This window comes from Phocoena phocoena, chromosome 3, assembly GCF_963924675.1.
Source record: "Phocoena phocoena chromosome 3, mPhoPho1.1, whole genome shotgun sequence".
Lineage (NCBI taxonomy): Eukaryota > Metazoa > Chordata > Mammalia > Artiodactyla > Phocoenidae > Phocoena > Phocoena phocoena.
In genome coordinates this window covers 164,779,667-164,803,950 of record NC_089221.1, presented here as the reverse complement: position 1 = coordinate 164,803,950, position 24,284 = coordinate 164,779,667, and the positions used below count along the sequence as shown (strand labels likewise).

Genomic DNA, 24,284 nt, shown 5'->3' with positions numbered 1-24,284 from the left:
CCCTGCGTTCTCTCTTTCTTTCCTAGTCCTGACTTCCATCCACAGTCCCATTGGCGATTTCGCCTCTTTATCGTGTCTTTTTTATGTCTTCCCTCACTAGGCTGTCAGCCCCACGGGGAAAGGGAGTTTTGTCTGTCACCGCTGTGTCCACAGCCAGATACACCACAGGCGCTCACTGAATTTTTGCCAAACGCCTGAGAGAATGCAGGGTTCACTCCAGGATTCTGAGCATAAAACTGGAAAAGGGAAGGAGGCCTGGGGCCAGCTCTACAGCTCCTTGGGGATTCTAGAGTATGTCACTGGGTGGGGTCACTGAAAGCCTCCCGAGAGTTTTGGGCAGGAGACTGGCGTGATCAGGTGGGTGGGCCAGGCCAGAACCGCTTCATCCCCTCCCTCCCACTGTTTCTCTCTCGAACATCCATTCCGGGAATTCTCTGGCGGTCCGGGGGTTAGGACTGTGCTCTCTCACTGCCGAGGGTCTGGGTTCAATCCCTGGTCGGGAAACTAAGATCCCACAAGCTGCACAGAGCAGCAAAAAGAAAAAAAAAGGAAAAAATCAAACCTCCATTCCCCTCCAGCAATCTTGTCCCTCTTCCCCGCTTCCCATCTCCCGACACCCCTGCATGGACAGTCCCAGTCCAGCCTCTCTCTCCTCCTACCTCCTGCCTCCAAATTCTCCCTGCCCACTTCACTCAGCACCGGCCTCAGGGTCCGTGATGTTCTCCGCCACGTTCCCAAGTACCTAACACAGCGACTGACCCAGTTCCGACGCTCGTGGGGTCTCAGTCCTAGAGGGGTGACACTGAGCAGGGTGGTCACGGGGGCTGAGGGATTGTGATAAGACCACTGCTCCACTGTCTTCACACCTGGAGGCTCTTTCTATTAGTTAGGGTCCAGCTCCACTACTCTGACGGAGACCCCCCCCCAGAATAAATACAGTGACCTGAACAAGATCAGAATTGGAAAGGCCCTCAGCACCCGCTTCTCTCTGTCTCAGCGCTGCAACCCACCCCACCCCCACTCCCACCTCCTGGGCCAGAACTCAGTTACGGGCACTTCCTCCTGGGCACTTCCTCCCAGCTGCAGGGGAGGCTGGGACATGCAGTCTCCAGCTGGAAAGCCAGCGTTTTTGTGTTTTTCCTTTTGTTTTCATCTTTAACGGAGGTGAAGTCCACATAAGATAAAATTCACCATTTTAAAGTGAACAATTCAGTGGCATTAATTACATTCGCGATACTATGCAACCTCTGCCTCCGTCTAGTTCCAGAACATTTTCATCACCTCAAAAGGAAACTCCGTTGCCCTTAGCAGTCACTCCCCATTCCCCGCCCTCCCCCGAGTTCCTGGCAACCCTAATCTACTTTCCGTCTCTGAATTTGCCTGTTTTGGACATTTCATATAAATAGAACCATAAAATACGTGGCTTCTGTGGCTGGCTTCTTTCACTGAGCGTGATGTTTTCAAGGCTCGTCCACATTGTAGTGTGTATTAGAGCTTCCTCCCTTTTTACGGCTGAATAATATTCTATTGTATGGATGTACCGTGTTTTGTCTATCCACTCATTTGTCGATGGGTTGGTTCCACCTTTTGGTGATTGTGTAAATGATGCTGCTATGAACATTCGTATACAAGAATTCATACAGGAATACACCTGCAGTGTTACAGCAGGTGAAAGCACTTTGGGGAATATAACTAGTTCTCTGGGTCATAGGTAACTAAGTCTCTGTTTAACCTTATGAGGTCAGTGTTATATTTTTAAAGAAGGGGGTTGAGGTGGGTGGGTATAAGCAGATCCTCGTGAGTTAAGCACTCATTGGTTAAGGGCAGGACTGAAGGGAAGACACAGGAGCCCCCTCTGCCCTGTACCTGTCAGGAAGCTCCCCCAAACCACTTGAACACACCCACAGTCAAGTCACCGTTCTGCCCAGCCAAGACTTGGCCTGCTCCAGGGAAACGGAGACCTTGACCGTGGGAACAGGCAGCAAGAAACATCTTTTGTTGTCATTAACTAGGCCTCCTGTTACATGGTAGCCAGCCTCCTGAGAAGTTGACAGGGACTCGGGGGTGTTCCCCATGGGGAACCAAGGATGGCTTCAGCATGAGGTGAAGATTCTTCCCCTGTCCTGACTGCAGAGCCTCACAGCAGCGCTGTCCAAAGGGTAGGACATGTCAAGACATGGTCTGAGGTGGACACAGGCAAACACCGTGAGCATTTCATTAATAGCATCTTTGCAAAGACACCACCTTGCGTGTATGGCTTCACATCTTACTCTTCTGTGAACAAAGTGGGGGCTTTATGGTCAATATAGGAAGAAAAAACAAAAAAAAGGACATAATGGCACTGGTGACACTCAGGATGAAAGTGATGAAGTGTGGCTGGGGAAGCAGTTTACGGGGCCACCCCTCTGGCCCAGCCCTAAGCTTCATGCCATGCCAGGGCTTAGAAACAGAAGAATCCTATCTGGTAGGAGAGAGCAGGCAGGAAACAGAAAACAATGCCCACACAAGGTCCCTGGCGTGGTCTCCACAGTTCCTTCCCAATCTGGGGTTGTCCATTCCTCTCCTGACCCTGCCCCACCCCCCACCCAGTTCCAGGCCTGTCTTTTGCCAGCTCCCCGTCTCTCCTCCACAGGTGTAACAACCGCACCCAGTGCGTGGTGGTCGCTGGCTCCGACGCCTTTCCCGATCCCTGTCCCGGGACCTACAAGTACCTGGAGGTGCAGTACGACTGTGTCCCCTACAGTGAGTCATCTTGTTCCTCACGCGGACGCGGGCCCTTCCCCCTTCCAGAAGTGAGTGAGGAGGAGACACCTTGAGCGCGCGCGCGCGCGCGCACACACACACACACACACACACACACACACACAGGGCCAAGTCAGGGCCAGGCACACAGGGGACAGCTGGGCCTGCTCCCTCCCTCACACATTCTCTTCACCCAGACACCCTTGTCCACACTGGTGTCTGCCCCACCCACACCCCCACCCTCATAGACTCTGTCCCCATCCACTGGGCACCTTCTCCAACTCTTGTTACTCTGGCCTGCTCACCCTGCTTCTTCACATGCCCTTGGGCTTATTTATACACTCCAAGGCCACACCCATGTACTCCACTTGGCACACTTATATCTCTCCTCTCCTCTTCCTGGACCTTGACCTCGCTGCCCTCTAATTCCTCTGCCTCCCTCCTCTTCTCTCACCCCTTCCCTTCGTGACCCCCTCTTACACACCTGCTCTTCCCTCTCATTCACCCCCCTTTCTCTGAGTTCCCTTTCCTTTCTCTTGTCCCCCTCACCCCTCACGTGCCCCCAGTCCTGCCCCTTCCCAGTCCTGGAAGCTGGACTCTGTACTCATACAGAGGCAGACCACCCTCTGAGGCCTGGTGGCAGATCAGGTGTGAAGGGCTAGGGGCATCTTCCACAGATTCCTAACTCTTGGTTTGTTTGCCCGTTACCACAGTAGTACTTCCTGTCTGCAAAGGAAGTGCCACCATGTTGGACTGAGGGTGGCACCAGGAAGCCTGAGAAAGGTGATCTGGGGAGCCAGGGGCCTGCCATTCTTGCACCTGGCCAAGGGGAGCAAACAATGACAGGGTCTCTCCTCCTCAGCACCCCACCCTTAACGTGGCCCTTCTTTCCAGCCCTTACTCTTCCCTCCCTTTCCGCCATCATCCATCCCCTCCCCTGCACCCCCAGCTTCATGTAGGCAACCTGGAGGTAGGGCCTCCGGGCAGAGGCGGGAGGAGGCAGGGCCACCAGGGTGTCTGAGTGTGAGGGGGTAGGGGCGGGGGCGCAGGAGGCCCTGTGATTCTCCCTCCTCTCCCCTCCCACCCCAGCCTTCCCCCCTCCCCCCAACCTTTGATTTCTCCTCGCAGGTGACTGCAGACGTGCTGGGGGAGACGGGACAGCTTGTGTGCTTCCATAACCTTCTTCTTTTACTCCTCACCCTTTCCTTTCAGCGACCAAGGCCTCCAGCCACTGCCTGAGAGGGACGCCCATCTGATCCTTGAAGCCTCCCCACAGCACTGGGGACACCGCCCAGCCCCATGGCTGGGGCAGCAGGGAAGAGGGGCAGGAGTTGGGGAGCGTAGCACAGTGGGGAAATCAGGCTGGGTTCGAGGCTCGGCCCCGGCCCTTGGGTTTTCTGGCTCTGAAACTTGAGCAAATGACTTAATTTCTCTGGGCCGCTGCAGAAGGAGGCGAAAGTCCAGGAGATCATGTGTGCGAAGCGCCTAACCCAGGGCTGGCCGCAGGGGCTGCTCCTGGTGACAGAGTGCTGGATGTAAACTCCTCCAGGGTAGAGGCCTCATCTTCACCCCCCCAGCGCCCAGGCCCAAGCCTGGTTCAGGATGTGCTCAGTAATGGTTTGGGTGCCCTTTCGATCCAGCTGAACCTACACCTTCCTCTCTAATGGTGGGAGGGGAATCAAACACCTTCCCTGAGGTGTTGCCCGGAGTACAGAGAACGTGGGTAAAAGCTCCTTGTGCACCGTCAGCCATAGATGTGAGGGAAACGGTGCCTGCTTTTGATAGCCAGGGAGCCCCAGCCGTGTTGCTTCACTTCACTGGTCCTCTTTCCCCCTCTATAGACAGGGTTCTCAAAAGGCTGCCCGAGAGGTGCTTAGCGCGGTTCCTGGCACGGAGTAAGCGCTGGGCACTCGGGAGTTGTTGCTTTTCTTGTGACTCCTCATCGTGATTTTTACCAATTATTATCCTTGCTATCGGTAATCAAAAATAAAACTAACAACAGATGACAAACCCAATTTCTCCCGAGGCAGGTAAGATAAAGGGCAGGAAAAAAAAAAAAAATCCCCTGATCCAAGTGGCATCCAAAGTGGATACCGTGCAGGGAAAGGAGCAGGAAAAAAGTTAGAGGGTGTGGGGAGGAGAGGGGCTTAGAGACCTCCTGGAGCCAAACCTCCAAGTGTGGGTGGGAGGGCATGACCCTCAGAGAGCAGGAGGGCTCAGGGGATGGGCAGCCCCCAGTCTGATGGGAGAGAGCTAGCCTGAGCCCTGGGAGAGTCAGGGGCACACACGCATACACGCACTCGTACTCACAGACATGAAGGATGTGTCTTGGGGGGGGGCTGAGCTAACTCCCGGTCCCAGAAGAAGAGGGCTGGTGTTACAAGGGTGATGGAAGCCACGCCGCAGAACAGGGAAGCCGGGCACTCACTCATCCCCCAGAGTTTCTCTGAGCACCTCCTGCGTACCAGGCCCTGGATGAGGCGCTGGGAAGGGAGCCAAACACTGCTCCTCCAGAGAGGTGGCAGGAGAGCGAGGCCCTGGTCAGAGGTTCCTAAGGGGTCAGGGACACAGAGCCTGGAGGGGGAGTGCCCTGGGCAGCCATCTTGCCCTGGGCTTCAGAAGCTGGGGTGACCCCAGTGCTGGTCAGGGGTGGGTGCAGGGGCTACCGTGGGAAGGGAGCAGTGGGTGTGCAGGGCTCCCTGCCACACACACATACCGGACAGGCCCGACTAACACTGGATTTGCCTTGCAGCTGAGCACAGTCTAACCATGCCCCCTTCCTCCCCCAGGTGCCGCCCGCCCATCCCAACAGCGGGCTGGGGAGCTCCCGGCTCCTGGGCCCCCAGGGGGGAGCTGGGCAGAGAAACTGAGCCTCGGGCTTGCCCCGGGGGAGTGTGGGAGCGTGTCTGTGCCCCACCTGCTGTCCTGCCCCATCTGTGATGTCCCCCCACCCCAGCCTCTTCCCTCTCTGCCTCTGTCTCCCCCACCGGGCTCTTTGAGGCCCAGGGGGCTCTGCCTGTCTGCTTCTCCGTCATTCTGTGTCTGATGCTGCCACCCTCTCTGTGTGTTGGCTTGTTTGGGGTTCTGAGGGTTTGGGGAAACTCAGCTGGAGTCTTGCAAGGCCAGCACAGAAGGGGAAGGAGTCCAATGTGTTCTCTCTCGTGAGGCTACCAGGCCCCAGGAGGCACTGAATCCCCTCCCCTGGGCCCCTGGTTCTAGCAGGAGGGCAGCAGGCCGGGCTGAAGGGGAATCTAAGTAATTCCTTCACCCTCCCCACCATCCCTGCCTGGTGCCCCCCTAAGCGGAGCCGCCTCCCAGCTGGGGCTCCCCTCCCCAGTCCCCACTGCACTGAGGGTGCCCCTTCCCATCTGAGGGCTCTGCCCCCATGCCTGCCTGTACACCCCCCTCCCCCCCCACCCCTCGTCTCTCTTGGTCTCTGTCCTCCCATGTGTCTCCCCTCCCTGTGACTGTCTCCCTGACACCCTCCCTGAAGGAAAGGACTTGGGGGCGGGGGCTGATGCTACCTTCGGGGTTGGGGAACCAGGAGTGAGGAAAGAAAGGAAAAGGGGGCGTGTTGCCAGAAAAGAAACAAAAGCAATTTAATCTTTTTTTTTTCTCTTTTTTTCTTGCACATTTTTTTTTTCAATTTGTTTTCTCTCTCTCTTCCGATGCTTAAAGTAGAAGTGGAGCAGAAAGGTAAACGCACTGTTACCAATGCTAACCCCTAACTCAGACTTTGTTTTACCTGCACCATACTTATGTGACCCACCCTCCCCTCCGGCCCCTTCTTCTCCCCCCACCCCAAACTTGGTCCAGTCGCTATTCCCCACCCCAGTGTCCCCCTGGTGGGGCAAGCCCTGGTGCAGCCGGGTGACTCCACCCTCCAGACACCTGAGGAAGCTCCTCTCTGAGCCTGGGCAGGATCTTCCGTCTCTCTCTCTGCCTCTCTCTCTCTCTCTCTCTCTCTCTCTCTCTCTCTCTCTCTCTCTCTCTCTCTCTCTCTCTCTCTCTCCCCCCCCTCCCTCCCTCCCTCCTCTCTCTCTCTCTCCCCCCAAGCCTCCCCACCCCCCCGGCCCACCTTCCTAGTCCCTGGCCCTTGCGGGGCCGGGGGGGACCTGGCCTTCTCTCATACTTCTTTTGCCTCCTTCAGGAGAAGTGTGTAAGCATCCAGGGCGGGTGGGGAGGGAGGGACCCCCTTCCCTGGCTCCCGACCAGGGGTGAAGGGCACCGGGTGAGCCGTCTCTCTCCTCTCTTCCTCCTGCCCCCCGCTTTTGTAACATGTTTCGGGGTTCGGGGGAGGCAGGGTGGAGGGGACACCTTTGTTTTCCTTTTGGGGAGCAGATTCCTCCTCTCTCTTTCTCTCTCTCTCTCTCTCTCTCTCTCTCTCTCTCTGGCTCCTGGCGGCTTCAGTTCCTTCTGGTTTGGCGTTTCCAAGGCCCAGAGCTGTTTTGGAGCATGGAGTACCAGTTTCCCCCAGTCCCAATCCCTGTCCTCCACTAGCGGGGGGGCCCAGCCCTGGGGAGGGGTATAAGCTGTCCCCAGCCCGGGGAGGGCAGCCTGCCAAATCGGGACGAGGGGGTGGGGGCGGGCCTCAAGGTTGGGGGAGTGAGGGGCGGGGGAGCATTTTCTCTGGTTCTGAAATACTTGCGAAGCTGCAGTCAGGGTTTCTTCTGGGCTGTTGTGGTTAGAGGACCAGGGAGAGGGGGGCGGGGGAGGTATAGGCTGGGTCTGGGGACTTCCACGAGCACCATAATTTCTTGCGGGTGAAACCTCCAGCGGGGGCTGGGTAGAACTCCATAGGGGGCAGAGCTGTCCGTTAGTGGAGTCGGGCAGGGCTGCAGCTGCAGGCCTGGGCTCTTGGGGATGGTCACTTCCTCCCCTGGAAGTTTTGGGAAATTTGCAGCTCTGAGGCAGGCAGCAGGGGCCATGGAAGGAAGGGATGACCTTTCAGGATCACTTCTGCCTTGAAATTACGGTGGTCGATGGAGCATCCCCTTTGAGGGAGGTGGGGCGGGGTCCCTCCGAGCTGCTCCCCTCCCCCTTGTCCCTTCCCCCATCTCACAGAGGCCTGGGCAACCAGCCCACCGCCCTGCCCCTCACTGCACCCCTCCACTCTCTCCCTCTCTTTCTCCTGGAGTCTCTCTCCCACTCAGCACCAGACACTCTTCTTGCAGGCCCGGTGGTGGTTTGGATACGGCAGCCTGGGATCTTTTCTCTTCAAAGGGCGGGTGGGAGGAGGCTGGAGGGCAGAGGAGGTATTGGGAGCTTGGTGCTGGGGAGGGGTCCTTGCTGGCAAAGGCCCCAGGCAGACCTTTCCTCATCTTCTCCCCCTTCCCCAGGGTAACCTCTAACCACGTTTTCCTCCGCCATGCCCTGCCGACCAGGCTAGGCTCTGAGACCTCCCACTGCCCTCCCCGCCCCCCCCCCCCCACAAGCACATCTGCTCAGTCGTCACAAAGCTGGCGGGGGACCTAGCTTGGGGAGAGGGGAGACCCAGAGGGACAGGGGAAAAGGGCAGAGGCCAGTGTGCTGAACAGAAGGTGCAGGCCAACCCCTCAGGGCACTGGGGACAGGGAGATGGTGGAGCCCCAAGCTCCCCTCCCCCTCCTAAAACAGGGCATGCTCCTGGCTGCTTTGTGCCTGGAGACCCTTGGGTCAAAATGTCCCCCTGCTGCTGTGAAGGGAGGGCTGGATCTCCGCACCCACCCACCTGAGCCTCCTGAAGAATGAGGCTGGAAGTGGGGGAATGAGAAGTGTCCAAGCCCCTCTAACCACTGGGGCCAAGCCCCCGCCCCCCAAGCCGGCACCAAGTCCCAGCCCTCCCTGTCCCCTCGGGGCCAGCTGCTTTGGTGACAGACCAAGCAGGAGCAGAGAATTCACTACAAACTCTCACCCTGGCCTGTCTGTGGGTTCTGCTAGCAGGGAGGTGAGAGGGAGGGCCCCAGCCCTCCTGGATGGAGGGACATCACCTCTACAGGAGGAGGAGGGGAGCCTGGCCACACTGAAAGTCCAGACCCCCCACCCGGTCAGTAAGGGGAGGCTAGGAGTAGGCGGCGCTGGGATGTGACGGGGCAAGGGGGGGCAGGCTATTGGTGGCCAACGAGATGCAGTTGAGGTTTTCCTCCTTTTCAGGGAATGGGGGGGTGGGGCGGGGCCCCCCACCTTTCTGACATCAGCGCTGCCTTGGTCCCTCCTCCCGAGCCGGGGATGGTTGCAGGTAAATCGGGGTCAGGGCAGGGGAGGTGGGGGGGCGGGGCCTGCTGGGGGCGGGCTGGGTCTTTATCCTAGCACCTGGTTCCCTCCCTTGCCCCTTCTGAGCTGGACCTGGGACTGCCCCCCCAAGGGACCCTCAGTCGGGCCTGGGCCTTGGAGTGAATTCTCTGCTCACCCCCCTCTCTCCTCGCCAGCACTAACCCTTTCTTCCCAGGTGCTCTCCAGTGTGCCTCCCTTGGAGCCAGGACCTCGCCGAGCCCCACCACCACCACCTTGTCTCTCTTCCCTCCACACAGCTCTCCCCCCCCCCCCACCCAACTCTCCCGGGAGTCCTCTCCCTCCCCAAGTTCTCCCCCTCACCCCTGTGCACCAGTGTCAGTGTCTGCTGCTGAATAAACCCCATGAGAGACCCTGCCGGCTGGGGCAGGGCTGGGCACCCTCAGGAGGGGCTGGACTTTTCCGAATACCCTTCCTCAGCTACTGATTTCATGGGTACTGGGGGTGGGGGCTGCCACAGGCTGCATCAGGAACCTCGGGTGCCTCTCCCACCCTGGAATAGAAGTGCGCTCCTGACACCCACCCACAGTGGGTACGGAACCATCACTCTGCCTTGCAGTTTTTGCAGGAGGAAGAAAATGGAGTTAAAAAAAAAAAAGCTGTGTCCTGGTGTGGTTGGTGAAGGATGGGACCCTTGACCCCTAGCTCTTCCATAGGGGCGCAGATGATGGCGAAGGGGCAGGGCCCTGAGTCCCTGGAACCTCAAAGCCACCAGTGGCTGCAGTGAGGAAATCTTTCCACTCCTGCTTAAGGCACATGAGATCGTCTCTGGGATGCCTCTTGCCAAACCCCTTATCCCCAGCCTGTGGGGTCTCTAGCAGCCAGGGAAGGAAAGAGGGGCACTACCTCCCACCACTAACCCTGCTCTTAATGGCCTCCAGGGTTGACATCTCCAGGGAGAGGGGCAGCTGGGCGGGGCAGGGGTCCCAGCCCGCAAACCCCCTTCCCATCACCAGCCCTACCAAGCAACCGTGACTGCAGCAGCAGGAGGGGACAGCCTGGCACCCCCCCTGGCCGCGTGACCAACTTGCCTCTCTCTCTCCCCCTCCTTTGCCCCTGCTCCTCTCCCCCGTGTCCTCCCCGCCCACCCACCTGGCCCAGTATTCGTGTGCCCAGGGACTCTGCAGAAGGTGCTGGACCCCACCTCGACACACGAGTCGGAGCACCAGTCTGGCGCATGGTGCAAGGACCCACTGCAGGCGGGTGACCGCATCTACGTCATGCCCTGGATCCCCTACCGCACGGACACGCTGACCGAGTACGCCTCGTGGGAGGACTACGTGGCGGCACGCCACACCACCACCTACCGCTTGCCCAACCGTGTGGATGGCACTGGCTTCGTGGTCTATGATGGCGCCGTCTTCTACAACAAGGAGCGCACGCGCAACATCGTCAAGTACGACCTGCGCACGCGCATCAAGAGCGGGGAGACGGTCATCAACACGGCCAATTACCACGATACCTCGCCCTACCGCTGGGGGGGCAAGACCGACATCGACCTGGCCGTGGACGAGAACGGGCTGTGGGTCATCTACGCCACCGAGGGCAACAACGGGCGGCTGGTGGTGAGCCAGCTCAACCCCTACACGCTGCGCTTCGAGGGCACGTGGGAGACCGGCTACGACAAGCGCTCGGCGTCCAACGCCTTCATGGTGTGTGGTGTCCTCTACGTGCTGCGTTCCGTGTACGTGGATGACGACAGCGAGGCGGCCGGCAACCGCGTGGACTACGCCTTCAACACCAACGCCAACCGCGAGGAGCCCGTCAGCCTGGCCTTCCCCAACCCCTACCAGTTCGTCTCTTCCGTTGACTATAACCCTCGTGACAACCAGCTGTATGTCTGGAACAACTATTTCGTGGTGCGCTATAGCCTGGAGTTCGGGCCACCCGACCCCAGTGCTGGTGAGGACAGCTCAAGTTCGCTCCCAAACGCCCCCTAGGTCCCAGGGTCGGGGGTGCACTCTGTGACATCTTAGGGGGCCTGGAGGTGGGTTCGGGGGAGCCCAGGAGGCAATGGCAGTGTGACATGGCAATGTGACAGAGGCTGTTCTAAGCACGCAATTAACTTCTCTGATCCTCGCAGCCTAGGAGACGGGGCTTATTATTGCCCCGTTTTACAGATGAGGAAACCCAAGCACTGGGTGAGTATGGGATTAGCTTGCTCATTTGAGGATTTGGACCAAGGACTCTGGGCTCCTAACCAAGCTGCGCTATGTCTCCTAGAGGCCTGTGCATTTTGAGCCCTGGAACCTCTTCAACCAAAATCTTGGGTGGAAGCCCAGTATCAGTAAAACAGCAAAGCCGAGCCGCCGATGTTGGCCAGGATTGGGGGCCCCTCCACAGTCTCATTCCGCCCGCTCAGCTGCCCCAAACCAGCTCTGAGCAGCCCCACGGCTCCAGGGAGTCCCATCTAATCCAAAAGGAGGAGCTGAGGCCCCCAGAGGGAAGGGACGTGGCCAGGTCAGAGAGACCAGAGAAAGAGTAGAATGAGGATGGGAGGTGGCTGTGTACAACAGCCTCCAGACACCTCCTTCCTGGCCCGTCTTCTGTGGTTGCTCTCTCAGACTTCAAAGTACAAATGAGTGAATTTTTGCCACCTTCCAATGCTTCAGATGGTCCCAGGGGTACGAGGGACCTCTGTGGGCAGACAGGGGCCAGGGGAGCTCTCCCAGACCTAGTGGGGACCAGGATATCTTTCAATAGGCCTGAAGCGTGGGGGTAACCCCATCTCATATCCCCTCTCCCTTCCAGGCCCAGCCACTTCGCCACCCCTCAGCACGACCACCACGGCCCGGCCCACACCTCTGACCAGCACAGCCTCGCCTGCGGCCACCACCCCACTCCGCCGGGCGCCCCTCACCACGCACCCCGTGGGTGCCATCAACCAGCTGGGACCTGACCTACCTCCAGCCACTGCCCCCGCCCCCAGCACCCGGCGGCCCCCCGCCCCCAATCTGCACGTGTCCCCGGAACTCTTCTGTGAACCTCGAGAGGTGCGGCGGGTCCAGTGGCCGGCCACCCAGCAGGGCATGCTGGTGGAGAGGCCCTGCCCCAAGGGGACTCGAGGTGAGTGCAGAGCCGAGGTTACCTCCGCTGCAGCTGGCTCGGGGAATGGCCACTGCTGGGTCTGGCCAGGGAAGGGACAGGGGACATGCCCTTAACTCAGCTCAACATAGATGCACTTACCTGTCCATCTCCCCTGGCAGAGTGTGGGTTTCATGCAGGGGTCACGCCTGATGTCTGCAGCTGTGTCCCCAGAGCCCAGCAGAGCTCCCAGGACACAGCAGCAGCTCAGTTAGTGCCCCACGCCTCGGCCCCCGTCCCCTCCTGCAATACTAAGCACCCGCCACGTGCAAAGCGCTGGGTGGACCCTGCAGGGAGCCCACGGGAGGTAACTTGAGTCCTGGCTTCAGACTGAAATGGAACAGTCCCGGGAGCAGCTGGTGACAGGACACAGCAGCTGAAGTGCCAGAGAGGGTGGAGCCAGACCGCATGCTGTAGGGATCCCAAGGGGAGGGTCAGAAGAGGCTTCGGAGCTGGGGGGGGGGGGGGGGGGGCCTTGCAAGGCGAGCTTTGCTAGAAGGTTCCAACTGTGGTAGGCAAAGACGGAAGAGGAGCCCAGAGGGAGGGTTTAGGGGAAGAAGGAGTGGCTTATGTCACCTCAGAGTGACACCTCTCTTGACTGTCCGGCCTGCTTCATGTCTGGTCTTCCGTGTTCCCCTCACCTCTCTTCTCACCCACTCATCCCCTCTCTCTGTCATCTCCTTTCTCCCTGCTTTGGCCCATCCTTCTCTCCTTCCCTGTGGCTCCCTTCTCTGTTCCTGTGTGTCTGTCCCTACAGGAATTGCCTCCTTCCAGTGTCTACCAGCCCTGGGGCTCTGGAACCCCCGGGGCCCTGACCTCAGCAACTGCACCTCCCCCTGGGTCAACCAGGTGGCCCAGAAGGTACCAGCAGAAGCTGCCCCTCCCAGTCAGGCGCACGTGCTCACACAGCAGGCCCTGGGTGCCCGGGCACAGGGCACAGTGGGGGCAATGGAACAACTGGGGAGACAAGCAGGGGTCCACTCCCTGGCCTGCAGAGGGAGCAGAGATAGATGGGGAGGGAGAAGGCAGATGGAGAAGGGGCAGCAGAGAGAGGGATGAGAGGGGCTGAGCAGGCTGGGCGCGTGAAGAGGGAAGCAAAATGGTCCCTGACAGAGCCGGGGCATCCCACTCCCGCCTCACACAGATCAAGAGTGGGGAGAACGCAGCCAACATTGCCAGCGAGCTGGCCCGCCACACCCGGGGCTCCATCTATGCGGGTGATGTGTCCTCCTCTGTGAAGCTGATGGAGCAACTGCTGGACATCCTGGATGCCCAGCTGCAGGCCCTGCGGCCCATCGAGCGCGAGTCAGCTGGCAAGAACTACAACAAGGTAGAGCCTGGCAGCAGGGCCAGCAGGGCAGGGGACACTGCCCTGGGAACTTAGGAGATAGCCGGCCTGTTACCGCAGAGCTGGGCTGCCACCCATGGTGACGGGAGAAGGAGGAAGGACAGACCCCAGGTCTACTGGGGCTCCCTCCTGAACTGCCCTGGACGGTCCTGGGGGTGTGGGCTCCCTTAGGAATGGTTCTCGCTCATGGCCTAGCCCCAGGTCAGTAGCAGAGGCAGAAGAGCAAGCTCCCTGGGGCCCAGACATGAGTGTCGGGGTCAGAGGAGTGGGGCTGGGAGACCAGCCCTGAGAGCACCTCCATCTCTTTCCCCAGATGCACAAGCGAGAGAGAACCTGTAAGGACTATATCAAGGTGAGGCTCAAGGGCTCCTGCTGGCCGAGGGGGTGGGGCAGCCCTTGTCGCTCCTGGGCAGGCCCCAGGTGGCGCTGGGGATGGAGTTTCGGAGAAGGGGGCGCAGAGCCCAGCCCAGGGAACTGGAGGATGTAGGGGGAATCACGGAGCTGCCCCCGCACCGTTGCAGGCCGTGGTGGAGACGGTGGACAACCTGCTGCGGCCAGAGGCTCTTGAGTCCTGGAAGGACATGAATGCCACCGAGCAGGTGCACACGGCCACCATGCTCCTGGACGTCCTAGAGGAGGGCGCCTTCCTGCTGGCCGACAATGTCAGGGAGCCTGCCCGCTTCCTGGCTGCCAAGCAGAACGTGGGTGAGTGCTACAATCGCGCTAGGGCAAGTTCGGGCGCAAATCTTGAACGGTGGGGGCCCACTCGGCCTGGAGACCATGGGGGATACCCTGGCCCTCGACCTTGGGCCTCTTGCCACAGCCCGGGCCTCTGGACTGTGGACAGACCCCCAACCTTGTGTGCCCTGCCGTCCCCTGTCCCCACAGTCCTCGAGGTCACAGTCCTGAACACAGAGGGTCAAGTGCAAGAGCTGGTGTTCCCCCAGGAGTACCCGAGCGAGAACTCCATCCAGCTGTCCGCCAACACCATCAAGCAGAACAGCCGCAACGGTCAGTGCCCGAGCCCCGTGCTGGCACCCCTGCTCCTCTCGTGGAGGACGGCGGTTCTTAGCTTTTATCGGATTGAAGAACCTGAAAGGAGGTTGGGACCCATGGCGACACACAGAGGTGTCCTTCATTCAAGCTAGTGTTAACATTTCAGGGGATTCGTGGAGACCGCCCCCCCCGAAGCCCCACAGAACCAAGCACACTTTGTAGTTTGTAGGGCTCACTCCGGTGCAGTGGCAGTTCAGGGAGGATTGTGCCGTTTGAGATTAAGGTCCAGAGAGGTTAGGGATTTGCTCAACGTTACACAGTAAGTGAGAGGTGGGCCGGGGACCCAGCCTGTGTATCCCGGCCCACTGCCCTGCCGTTGGAAACTGCCTATAACTGAGCAGTGGTCCCACAGAAGGGCTCCCAGAGCCCCACTTGCCTGGGCTGCAGCCTGTCTGGCTTCAGAGGTCCTGGCGGCCAGCGTGGTGGAGCTGCACACCAGCCAGGGGCTGACAACACACCCTGCTGTACCCGTTCTCCCCAGGAGTGGTCAAGGTTGTCTTCATCCTCTACAACAACCTGGGCCTCTTCCTGTCCACCGAGAATGCCACGGTGAAGCTGGCAGGTGAAGCGGGCGCGGGGGGCCTGGGGGGCGCCTCCCTGGTGGTGAACTCCCAGGTCATCGCAGCATCCATCAACAAGGAGTCCAGCCGAGTTTTCCTCATGGACCCTGTCATCTTCACTGTGGCCCACCTGGAGGTGAGCTGAGGTGCCCCCTCCCTCCGTGAGGGTCCCAGCATCCTCCATTGTCCCTGGCTGTGTATGCCCCCCTACTGTGTGTTCACCCACCCCAAGAGCAAGTTACAACCCCTCCCTGGGGCCTCAGCCCCCACCTCAGCAGCTTGGGCCGTTTTGTCCCCAGAGGTCTCAGACTGTCACCTGGAGCCCAAAGCCCCAGGCACTCGTCTCCTGCTTGTCACTATCCCCATAGCCGGGTGTGCGGGCTGGGGTGGGACTCCCCGGATCTGACCCCCCGGTCACCACCACACAACAGGCCAAGAACCACTTCAATGCCAACTGCTCCTTCTGGAACTACTCGGAGCGTTCCATGCTGGGCTACTGGTCAACCCAGGGCTGCCGCCTGGTGGAGTCCAACAAGACCCACACCACGTGCGCCTGCAGCCACCTCACCAACTTTGCCGTGCTCATGGCTCACCGCGAGATCGTAAGCTGGCCAGCACTCCGCTCCTCCGGGCGGGCCCACTTTCTGGCCCGGCTTTGCATGGCATCATAGAAAGTGCTGCATGGGCGGTGCCGGGGAAGGCCAGCTTCGTGGGCATGGGGGGCCTGAGTCTTGTCCGGGGCATGAGGCCACACGTCTGGTTCTCTTTGGTCACGGTCCCACCTTCTCCCAAGGCACTCTGGAGAAGCACGTTGGTGTCACCTTTGTCATCTCTCCACGAGCCTTCCAGAGCATGAGGAAGTGAGCGTGCCGCCTGCAGAGGGGTGGGGGCCGGCAAGTTGGCCAGGGGGGCAGAAGGCCAGGTGGGCTGCACCAGTGGTGCTCGTGGCCCACGGCCTTGCCCGTAGCTGGCACCTAAGCTGAGCCCTGGCCACGTGCAAGACCAGAGGCGCTAAGTACACCCCCTGCTCCTTCCCCCAGTACCAGGGCCGCATCAACGAGCTACTGCTGTCGGTCATCACCTGGGTGGGCATTGTCATCTCCCTGGTCTGCCTGGCAATCTGTATCTCCACTTTCTGCTTCCTGCGGGGACTGCAGACTGACCGAAACACCATCCACAAGAACCTGTGCATCAACCTCTTCCTGGCCGAGCTGCTCTTCCTGGTTGGGATAGACAAGACTCAGTATGAGGTGAGCAGGACTCCAGGGCAGGAGAGGATGGGGGGAGAGACGACACTGGCCGGCTGGGGCAGCCCCTCACCTGTGGTGCTCCCCACTCTCTAGATTGCCTGCCCCATCTTCGCTGGCTTGCTGCACTACTTCTTCCTGGCTGCCTTCTCCTGGCTCTGCCTGGAGGGCGTGCACCTCTACCTGCTGCTGGTGGAGGTGTTTGAGAGCGAGTACTCCCGCACCAAATACTACTACCTGGGCGGGTACTGCTTCCCAGCCCTGGTGGTGGGCATCGCAGCCGCCATCGACTACCGCAGCTACGGCACCGAGAAGGCGTGAGTGCCCCCTTCACCCCCCGAGTCTCTCCCCCTTGCTGGCTCCCTGCTCAGCAGCATCCCTTGGGCCAGGACCCTCAGGGCACTGGCCTCCCTTCTCCTGAGCCCCGAGGCCGCAGCCAGCAGAGTCCCTGGGCTCCTTGAGTCAGAGGGAGGGAAGAGCCTGCCCCCCCGGCCCCCACCTCTCAATACCCCGGCCCTGCTTCCTTCACAGCTGCTGGCTCCGAGTGGACAATTATTTCATCTGGAGCTTCATTGGGCCTGTCTCCTTTGTTATCGTGGTAAGTTGGAAGGCAGTACCCCCAGTACTGAGTCTCTGTCCTTCATCCAGCCTAGCTCTGACCCCAAGGCCCCCATTCTCCCCAAGCCCTTGAAAAGCATCAGAACTGAGCAGCCAACTAAGAAAACGAGAGCAGAGTGGGCCTGTAGAGCTCCAGCACTGAGGTCCATCCTTCCAGGAGCTGTGATTTGAGCCCCTGCTCTGTGTCAGGCCACGGGCCCTGCCCCCCCCGGCCCCGAAGCCACATTAACAGTTACACCAGTAGGCAGGCACCTGGGGGCAGGTACAGCAGCAGAGGGGACCCTGAAGAAGGGGGGTCGTGGCTGAGACTTGGCCAGGAGCTGACGCTAGGAGGCAGAGGGACCCTGGCCCAGCCCCTCCCCTTGTCCCGCCCCCAGGTGAACCTGGTGTTCCTCATGGTGACTCTGCACAAGATGATCCGGAGCTCATCCGTGCTCAAGCCCGATTCCAGTCGCCTCGACAACATTAAGTGAGCACCCCCTCGCCCCACCCATGCCCTGGGACTTTCCAGGCCTCTCCCAGCGTTTCCTAAACGGTGGTGCTCTCGCCTCTGGTGTCACATACTGTGATTTTAAGGACAAAGATGGTGTTTTACTGTGTTTGTTATGTATCTATTTAACAAGTATTAGAAAACATGGTATTAGCACATCCAGCCGTGGTTTTAGGCACATAATTGCTAAGGGTGAGACTGAGTTCAAAAAGTGAGTCTAGGGAATTCCCTGGCGGTCCAGTGGTTAGGACTCTGCACTTTTACTGCCAAGGGCACAGGTTCAGTCCCTGGTCGGGGAACTAAAGATCCCACCAGCCATGCGACTCGGCAAAAAAAAAAAAAAAAAAGTCCATTTCAGGGCAACTTAAAGACAGATAGGCAGCAAAAGGTAGTTTAAAGGTCTGGAAATATGGCCAAAAGGATGAAGGATGCAGGAGAATGACTGGCCATTCACAGAGCCCTGACCCCTGACCTCTGCCTGCCCCTCAGGGTCAGCTTGGGTGAAAGTGTCACTGGGCAGGCCTGCTCATCCCAGGGCAGCGTCCAGGCCTGCTCAAAGAGGGACACGCAGCAGGGCTCTGGGGGAGGCATCTCTGCTGGCAGGGACTTTGATGTCCCTGTTCCCTCTCCACCTCTCCCCAGATCCTGGGCCCTGGGGGCCATTGCGCTGCTCTTCCTACTGGGCCTCACCTGGGCTTTCGGCCTCCTCTTCATCAATAAGGAGTCGGTGGTCATGGCCTATCTCTTCACCACCTTCAACGCCTTCCAGGGGGTCTTCATCTTCGTCTTTCACTGCGCCTTACAGAAGAAGGTGAGGTCCAGGGAAGGGACCAGGTGCCTGCCTTCTGTAGCGGGACCTGTGTCTGCCTGGAGGGAAGCACAGGCTCACAGGGAGGATTTAGACAGGGGTGCAGAGGGTTCTGGAAAAGAGCAAGATACAGGGGCCTAGAGGAACGAGAAAGCAAGGCAGATTTGGGGAGTTGGGAGAGCACAGGGCAGGGACATGGTTGATGGACCCTCCCCAGGGTGCAGGGCACAAGTCAAGCACGGGGAGGGAGATGACTCTGGGTGCCACCCAGACGGAACATTTCCGACTTCAATAGTTGTGGGATAAAATGTGAATTTTGTGGTGATGGGAAGTTTCTTTTTAAAATAAAGTGTGTTACAGTCTGAATCTTAAAAAAGAATAAATTAAGGAGATAACAGAAGCAGAAGAATGTGGAGAAGGGTGTACGGGCAGTAGACTCAAGACTAAAGCCAGGGAGACTGAGCCAAGGCGTTTGTAGATTCATATCCTGAAGGCAGTGGGGAGGCCCGGTCAGACTGTTATTGGTCTTAGGGGACAGTGAGGTGGGTAAGGCTAAGGAGGGGAAGAAGGAGGCAGTGATCACAAGTCTTGGGTGCAAGGTTGACTGTTCTGCTCAAAACTGTCCCATGGTCCTCATCGGACACACAGTGACATCCTTACAGAGGCCCCCAGGCCCATACGGTCCAACCTGGGCTTCCCCTTCTCTTCCCTTCCCTCCAGCCATGCTCTGTCTTCTGCTCCCTCAGACACCTAGACATGGACCCTCCCCAGGGCTTGCCCCCTGCCCCTCCCCGCATATCCACAGGGCCCACTGCCTTATTTCTTTTAGGTCTTTGCCGAAATGTCTCCTTAGTGAGGCCTCCCCTGATCTTTTTGAAATCGTGCCCCCGACCCCCACCGACAGCACTGCCTAACTCGCGGCCATGGTTCTCGGCAGCACCTCACACCATCAGACGCCCTACATAACGTACTGATGTTTCACCCATGTTCAGTCTCTGTCTGCTAGAAAATACCAGCTCTGAGAAGTAGGGCTTTGGGTCTGATTTGTGTCTGTCCTCGGGGCCTAAACCACGCCTGGCGTATAGAGGATGCTCATTAAAGATCTGTTGAGTGAATGAATGGATGAGAAATTATTGGTGGGGGTGGAGAAAGGAGGATGGGCCTGAGTGAGAAGAGAGCCTTCTTGGCTGGCTGTTGGGAGACAGGAGACAGTGGGGCCTCTGATCCCCACCAGCAGCTTGGCCACTGGACCCCCAAGGCGGGGGCACCTACTGCCTGTCCTCCTCACCCCCCCCAGGTGCATAAGGAGTACAGCAAGTGCCTGCGTCACTCCTACTGCTGCATTCGCTCCCCGCCCGGGGGCGCTCACGGCTCACTCAAGACCTCAGCTATACGGAGCAACACCCGCTACTACACGGGGACCCAGGTATCCAGGCCGGGGGCTGGGGCGCCAGGCAGGGCTCCCTGGGGCTGAGTGTTGGAACCGAGAGCCCAAGAGGCAGGGCAGTTCTCTGCCCAGGTCCCTGGTGGTGCTCATCAGGCAAGTGGTCTCAGAAAGATCATGGAGGGTGGGCGGCCCAAGGGCCCCCTCACGTCTGAGCTGTGTCCCCAGAGCCGAATCCGGAGGATGTGGAATGACACCGTGAGGAAACAGACGGAATCCTCTTTCATGGCGGGCGACATCAACAGCACACCCACCCTGAACCGAGGTGAGACTGGATCCCTCACCCCCGGCTTCAGTCCCTCAAGATTCCCGAGCCCGGGTCTCCTGGCCGCCTTGTGACCTCTGACCTCCTGGGCAGGTACCATGGGGAACCATCTGCTGACCAACCCCGTGCTGCAGCCCCGTGGGGGCACCAGCCCCTACAACACTCTCATTGCCGAGTCGGTGGGCTTCAACCCTTCCTCACCCGCCGTCTTCAACTCCCCAGGTGAGAGCACTGTGGTGCCAGGAGCGGGTGACAGCCCAGGTCAGGTGGCATCCTTGTGCCTCCTGAACTGGAGCCGAGACTTGGCATCCTGAACCCGCTCTCTCCTTCTCTCTTTTCCCTCCTGGCCGGCACCTGCAGGGAGCTACCGGGAACCCAGTAAGTGGGACTGTTTCCTGGTAACATTTCCAAGGCCGGGAGGGGAAGGTGACAGTGGCCTCCTCAAATGGCCTAACTTAGAGAGAAGAACGCGAGTGCCCCCCGACACACACACACACACACACACAGTCTCTGGCTTGGCAGCTGGCTGGAGGGTGTCGCGTTAGGTGGGGAATGAAGGTGATGGGGGGGACAGAGCGTTGGAAAGGGATCTGGTCATCCAGATCTCCTCATACTGCTGAGACTCTAAGCCCCCAGCTGCGAGGGGACCCTGGGGGAACTGGTCCCCACACGTACCTCCACTAGTCTTCTGCTGAGCTGGTGTCCTCACTGCCAGTGAGGAAGAGAGGGAATACAAGACCCCAGTCCCCAGGGGCAGGGGTGAACCCAGGGAAAGCCAGGTGAAAGCAGGCACCCCCATCCACGTGGCCTGTGCCCCTCTCACTGCCCGGCTCTCCTTCTGAGCAGCTCCCTTCTGCCTGCAGAGCACCCCTTGGGAGGCCGAGAAGCCTGCGGCATGGACACGCTGCCCCTCAATGGCAACTTCAACAACAGTTACTCCTTGCGAAGCGGGGACTTCCCTCCAGGGGATGGGGCCCCCGAGCCACCTCGAGGCCGGAACCTGGCCGACGCTGCCGCCTTCGAGAAGATGATCATCTCGGAGCTGGTGCACAACAACCTTCGGGGTGGTAGCAGCGGAGCCAGGGGCCCTCCACCGCCTGAGCCCCCCGTGCCGCCAGTGCCAGGGGGCAGCGGCGAGGAAGAGGCAGGCGGGCCTGGGGGTGCTGACCGGGCAGAGATCGAACTTCTCTACAAGGCCCTGGAGGAGCCACTGCTGCTGCCCCGGGCCCAGTCGGTGCTGTACCAGAGCGATCTGGACGAGTCGGAGAGCTGCACAGCGGAGGACGGGGCCACCAGCCGGCCCCTCTCCTCCCCTCCGGGCCGGGACTCCCTCTACGCCAGCGGGGCCAACCTGCGGGACTCGCCCTCCTACCCGGACAGCAGCCCCGAGGGGCCCAGTGAGGCTCTGCCCCCACCCCCACCTGCACCCCCTGGCCCCCCCGAAATCTACTACACCTCGCGCCCGCCGGCCCTGGTGGCCCGGAACCCCCTGCAGGGCTACTACCAGGTGCGGCGGCCCAGCCACGAGGGCTACCTGGCGGCCCCAGGCCTCGAGGGGCCAGGGCCCGATGGGGATGGGCAGATGCAACTGGTTACCAGTCTCTGAGGGACCTCACGGACCAGGGGCTGGTGTCCCAGGCCGGGGACTGAACCCTGGGTAGGGCTCTGATGGCAGAGGGAGGCTGATGGAGACTGGCTGCTGGGCCACTCTCTCCAGGTGCCCCTTTGCCATGGGCCCTCCAGGCCCCTTGGGGGCTCTGCTCTGGGGGCCCGAGGTGCAGGGTTCACAGACAGGGTTTCCCACCAGCCGTGTGCACCAGCTCAATTTGGGGCAAGTGCAGTGAGGAACCAGGAGGCCCCCAGGGGAGTGAGGAAGGAGAGATTGGAAGGGTGCAGCCCACTCTTGACTTCCCCCTCCCACCCCCTACTCATCCTACTCCCTGGAGGGAAGTGAGGGCTCTGGTTTCCCTGGGTCAAAGGCCCTGCTGGATGGAACCCGTCAGCTGCTCCTCTCTTTGCAGCCAGAGTGCTGCCAGTTGCACCAGGATGGAGCAGTGGGGACAGGACAGATGGACAGGTTCCTCTGCACTACAGTTCCCTGCTCCACGGAGACTGGGGCCTCTGACCGGGGAGAGAGCCCTAGCGGGGAGAAAGCCCCAGGGCAAGAGGAATGGGCGGTTGTGGCTGGTGGTTTAAAGGTGGACCTTTCTCCGAAGCTCCTTCTCTCTGCTCTTCGTCCCAGCCTTCCCAGCAAGCCTGCCCCCTCAGCCCTCCTTGAGTGCACCCAATGACCCCCTCCCTTGGGGCGACTCCTGATGAAGCACAACTCCCCGCAGGGCCCCCAGCCCACAGGGGTGGCCATATGTGAGCAGTTCCCAGTCCTGTGGGCTTGGCTATGGGGAGCAGATTTTGGGTCTGGATCTCCCTGGGGAGTGGGTCCTGGGCTTGGATCTTTCCCTAGGGGGCCCTCTTACCCCTTCCCTCTCTCCTCTTCCTCCGTCCCCATTGCTGTAAATATTTCAATGAAATGGAAAAGGAAAAAAAAAAAAAAAAAAAAGACAAAAAAAGAAAGAAAGAAAATCTCATCACTTGAAGCCACCAGGAGCCTGCGGCCCGGCCAGCCCGGGATTTCTCCGGAGCAGAGCTGTGCCGCCGGGCCCTGGCAGCCAGGACTTCTCTGTGTACGTGTGCATCCCCAGCCGGGTGGGCGGGCCGCCAGAGCAGCTTTTTACAATCCAGAGACAGAAAACAAAATCTAGAAGCAACATCGAAACAAAGAACCCGTTTCCTTTCCGGCACCCTTCCCTGATCCGCCTCTCCCTGGCATCAGTCAGCCCTCCTGGGGCGTGTACCTCACTGCCTGCCCCAGGACTTGGGGCCTGTCTCCCCTTCCCCTCCCCACTGGCCCAGGGGAGGCACCCTCACACCCAAAGATGCTTTTGCCAAGGTGGCTGCGCTGTCCCTTGGAGTTCCTGCTTCTTGTACATTGCTTCTGGGACTCGGCCTGGGAGGAAGGGGCCGATTTCCCGCCTAGAGAGGTTGAGAGGGGAAGGAAAATGAGGGCAGCAGGGTTTGACAGATGACTGAGGAGGGAGGGCTGGGGGCTGGGGGCGGTGAGGTGGTTCTCCTTCACGGGGTGGGGAGGCGAGGGGTGAGAGACTGCCTTCCCTACCCAACACGCCCCCGCAGGGGAGACAAAGCCAGGTACCAGGGCCTGGCTGGGGTCAGGACACCCATGTTCAGAGGGCTCAACCCCAGACCTGCAGATGCTGGAAGCTCCAGGCTTGGGATGTCTCCTGAGTACCTCTCCCAGTCCCCTCTCCAGTCTGTCACCCTGGCCTTCCCAGCAACACCCCCCCCCAATTCTTTGGGGGTAGCATAGTCCCACTGCCATACTAGCCCAGCCCTGTCATTTGCCATTTCCCCAGGGGTGGCCCTCCACCTCTGCTCTGACCCCTCATCTCTTTTGTCCCTCCCTCTTTTCTCACAAGTGCCATGAGTTTTCAAACATCTTCGGGTCTCAGCCTGCCGCTGCCATGAACTTTGGGTTAATGGGGAGGAACTCCAGGGAGGAACTGGGGGAAAGGGACAGATAGGTGGCTGGAGGGACCCTTTTTGCTGCTAAAAAGCCCCTCCCTTCTCCTGAGGAGCTAGGGCTGGCTTGTCCCCATCAGTTATAGGGGAGAAGAGGCCAGACCCAAAGATGGTGGTTTGTCCCACATGGGGGGACAGGTGTGGGGAGAAGGTAAAGGTGGGTTCCATCTGTTTTCTGGTAGGGAGTTTTAACCCGTTTCACCAGACCATGGGTGAGTCTGGACGGGCAGGTGAAGTAAGGATAGGAACGGTCTTGCGCAGATGGCTCTGTGAGGAGGGCAGGAGACAGCTCCGTGGCTTTCCTTGGCTTCACTAGGCCAGGAACTCCTCTTTGGGGAGGGGTGGCTAGAGATGGTGGGAGACAAGGGTAGATGGAAGAGTGGGCCCGGCCCAGGCATCAGCCCAGCTAGAGTCATAGAATGCCTCTGACCAGCAAAGAGGTCTGGAAGAGAGGGTGGGGTGGGGGAGTTCCCAGGGGAACTCCTGCGTCCTCTCCCCTGCCCAGTCCTCCTTTTATCTCTCCAGACTCTGACAGTCAAAGGGAGAGAGAGGGTACAGCGGGTCCCTTGGTTCCCATTCCAGCCAGAATCACCAAGGTGGATTCCCAGGCCTCAGAGTTGTGTGGCACGGCCCCCTGGTAGGGCTGGAAACCACTGCAGTCCAGCACAAAGCTACCCCGAGAGCCCAGGTGCCCCCCCACCCCAACCAGACCTGGTGCCTTGATGCCCCCACTCCAGCTGGGACGGTATAAAGAAGGA

At 59.7% G+C, this 24,284-nt stretch overlaps 1 protein-coding gene and 1 pseudogene across 2 annotated transcripts in view; both read left to right on the top strand.

The window, feature by feature from the left end:
* Positions 1-21,847, top strand: part of ADGRL1 (adhesion G protein-coupled receptor L1) — a 43,681-nt gene extending 21,834 nt beyond the window's left edge. Inside the window, exons 4-24 of one of the 2 annotated variants that reach the window (XM_065875649.1) lie at positions 2,633-2,742; positions 6,424-6,438; positions 10,114-10,914; positions 11,764-12,078; positions 12,854-12,957; positions 13,241-13,426; positions 13,758-13,796; positions 13,966-14,149; positions 14,333-14,455; positions 14,982-15,196; positions 15,492-15,662; positions 16,101-16,310; positions 16,404-16,624; positions 16,839-16,905; positions 17,303-17,394; positions 18,058-18,226; positions 19,521-19,649; positions 19,836-19,932; positions 20,026-20,154; positions 20,293-20,310; positions 20,796-21,847. In XM_065875649.1, the coding sequence (XP_065731721.1) occupies positions 2,633-2,742; positions 6,424-6,438; positions 10,114-10,914; positions 11,764-12,078; positions 12,854-12,957; positions 13,241-13,426; positions 13,758-13,796; positions 13,966-14,149; positions 14,333-14,455; positions 14,982-15,196; positions 15,492-15,662; positions 16,101-16,310; positions 16,404-16,624; positions 16,839-16,905; positions 17,303-17,394; positions 18,058-18,226; positions 19,521-19,649; positions 19,836-19,932; positions 20,026-20,154; positions 20,293-20,310; positions 20,796-21,538 (4,138 nt within the window). In that variant the 3' untranslated portion in view covers positions 21,539-21,847. The remainder of the gene's footprint in view (positions 1-2,632; positions 2,743-6,423; positions 6,439-10,113; positions 10,915-11,763; positions 12,079-12,853; positions 12,958-13,240; positions 13,427-13,757; positions 13,797-13,965; positions 14,150-14,332; positions 14,456-14,981; positions 15,197-15,491; positions 15,663-16,100; positions 16,311-16,403; positions 16,625-16,838; positions 16,906-17,302; positions 17,395-18,057; positions 18,227-19,520; positions 19,650-19,835; positions 19,933-20,025; positions 20,155-20,292; positions 20,311-20,795) is intronic. The other variant, XM_065875650.1, reaches the window with a different exon arrangement.
* A 400-nt stretch (positions 21,848-22,247) lies between these two features.
* On the top strand, positions 22,248-23,557 carry LOC136120410 (uncharacterized; annotated as a pseudogene).
* Positions 23,558-24,284: the final 727 nt, after the last annotated feature.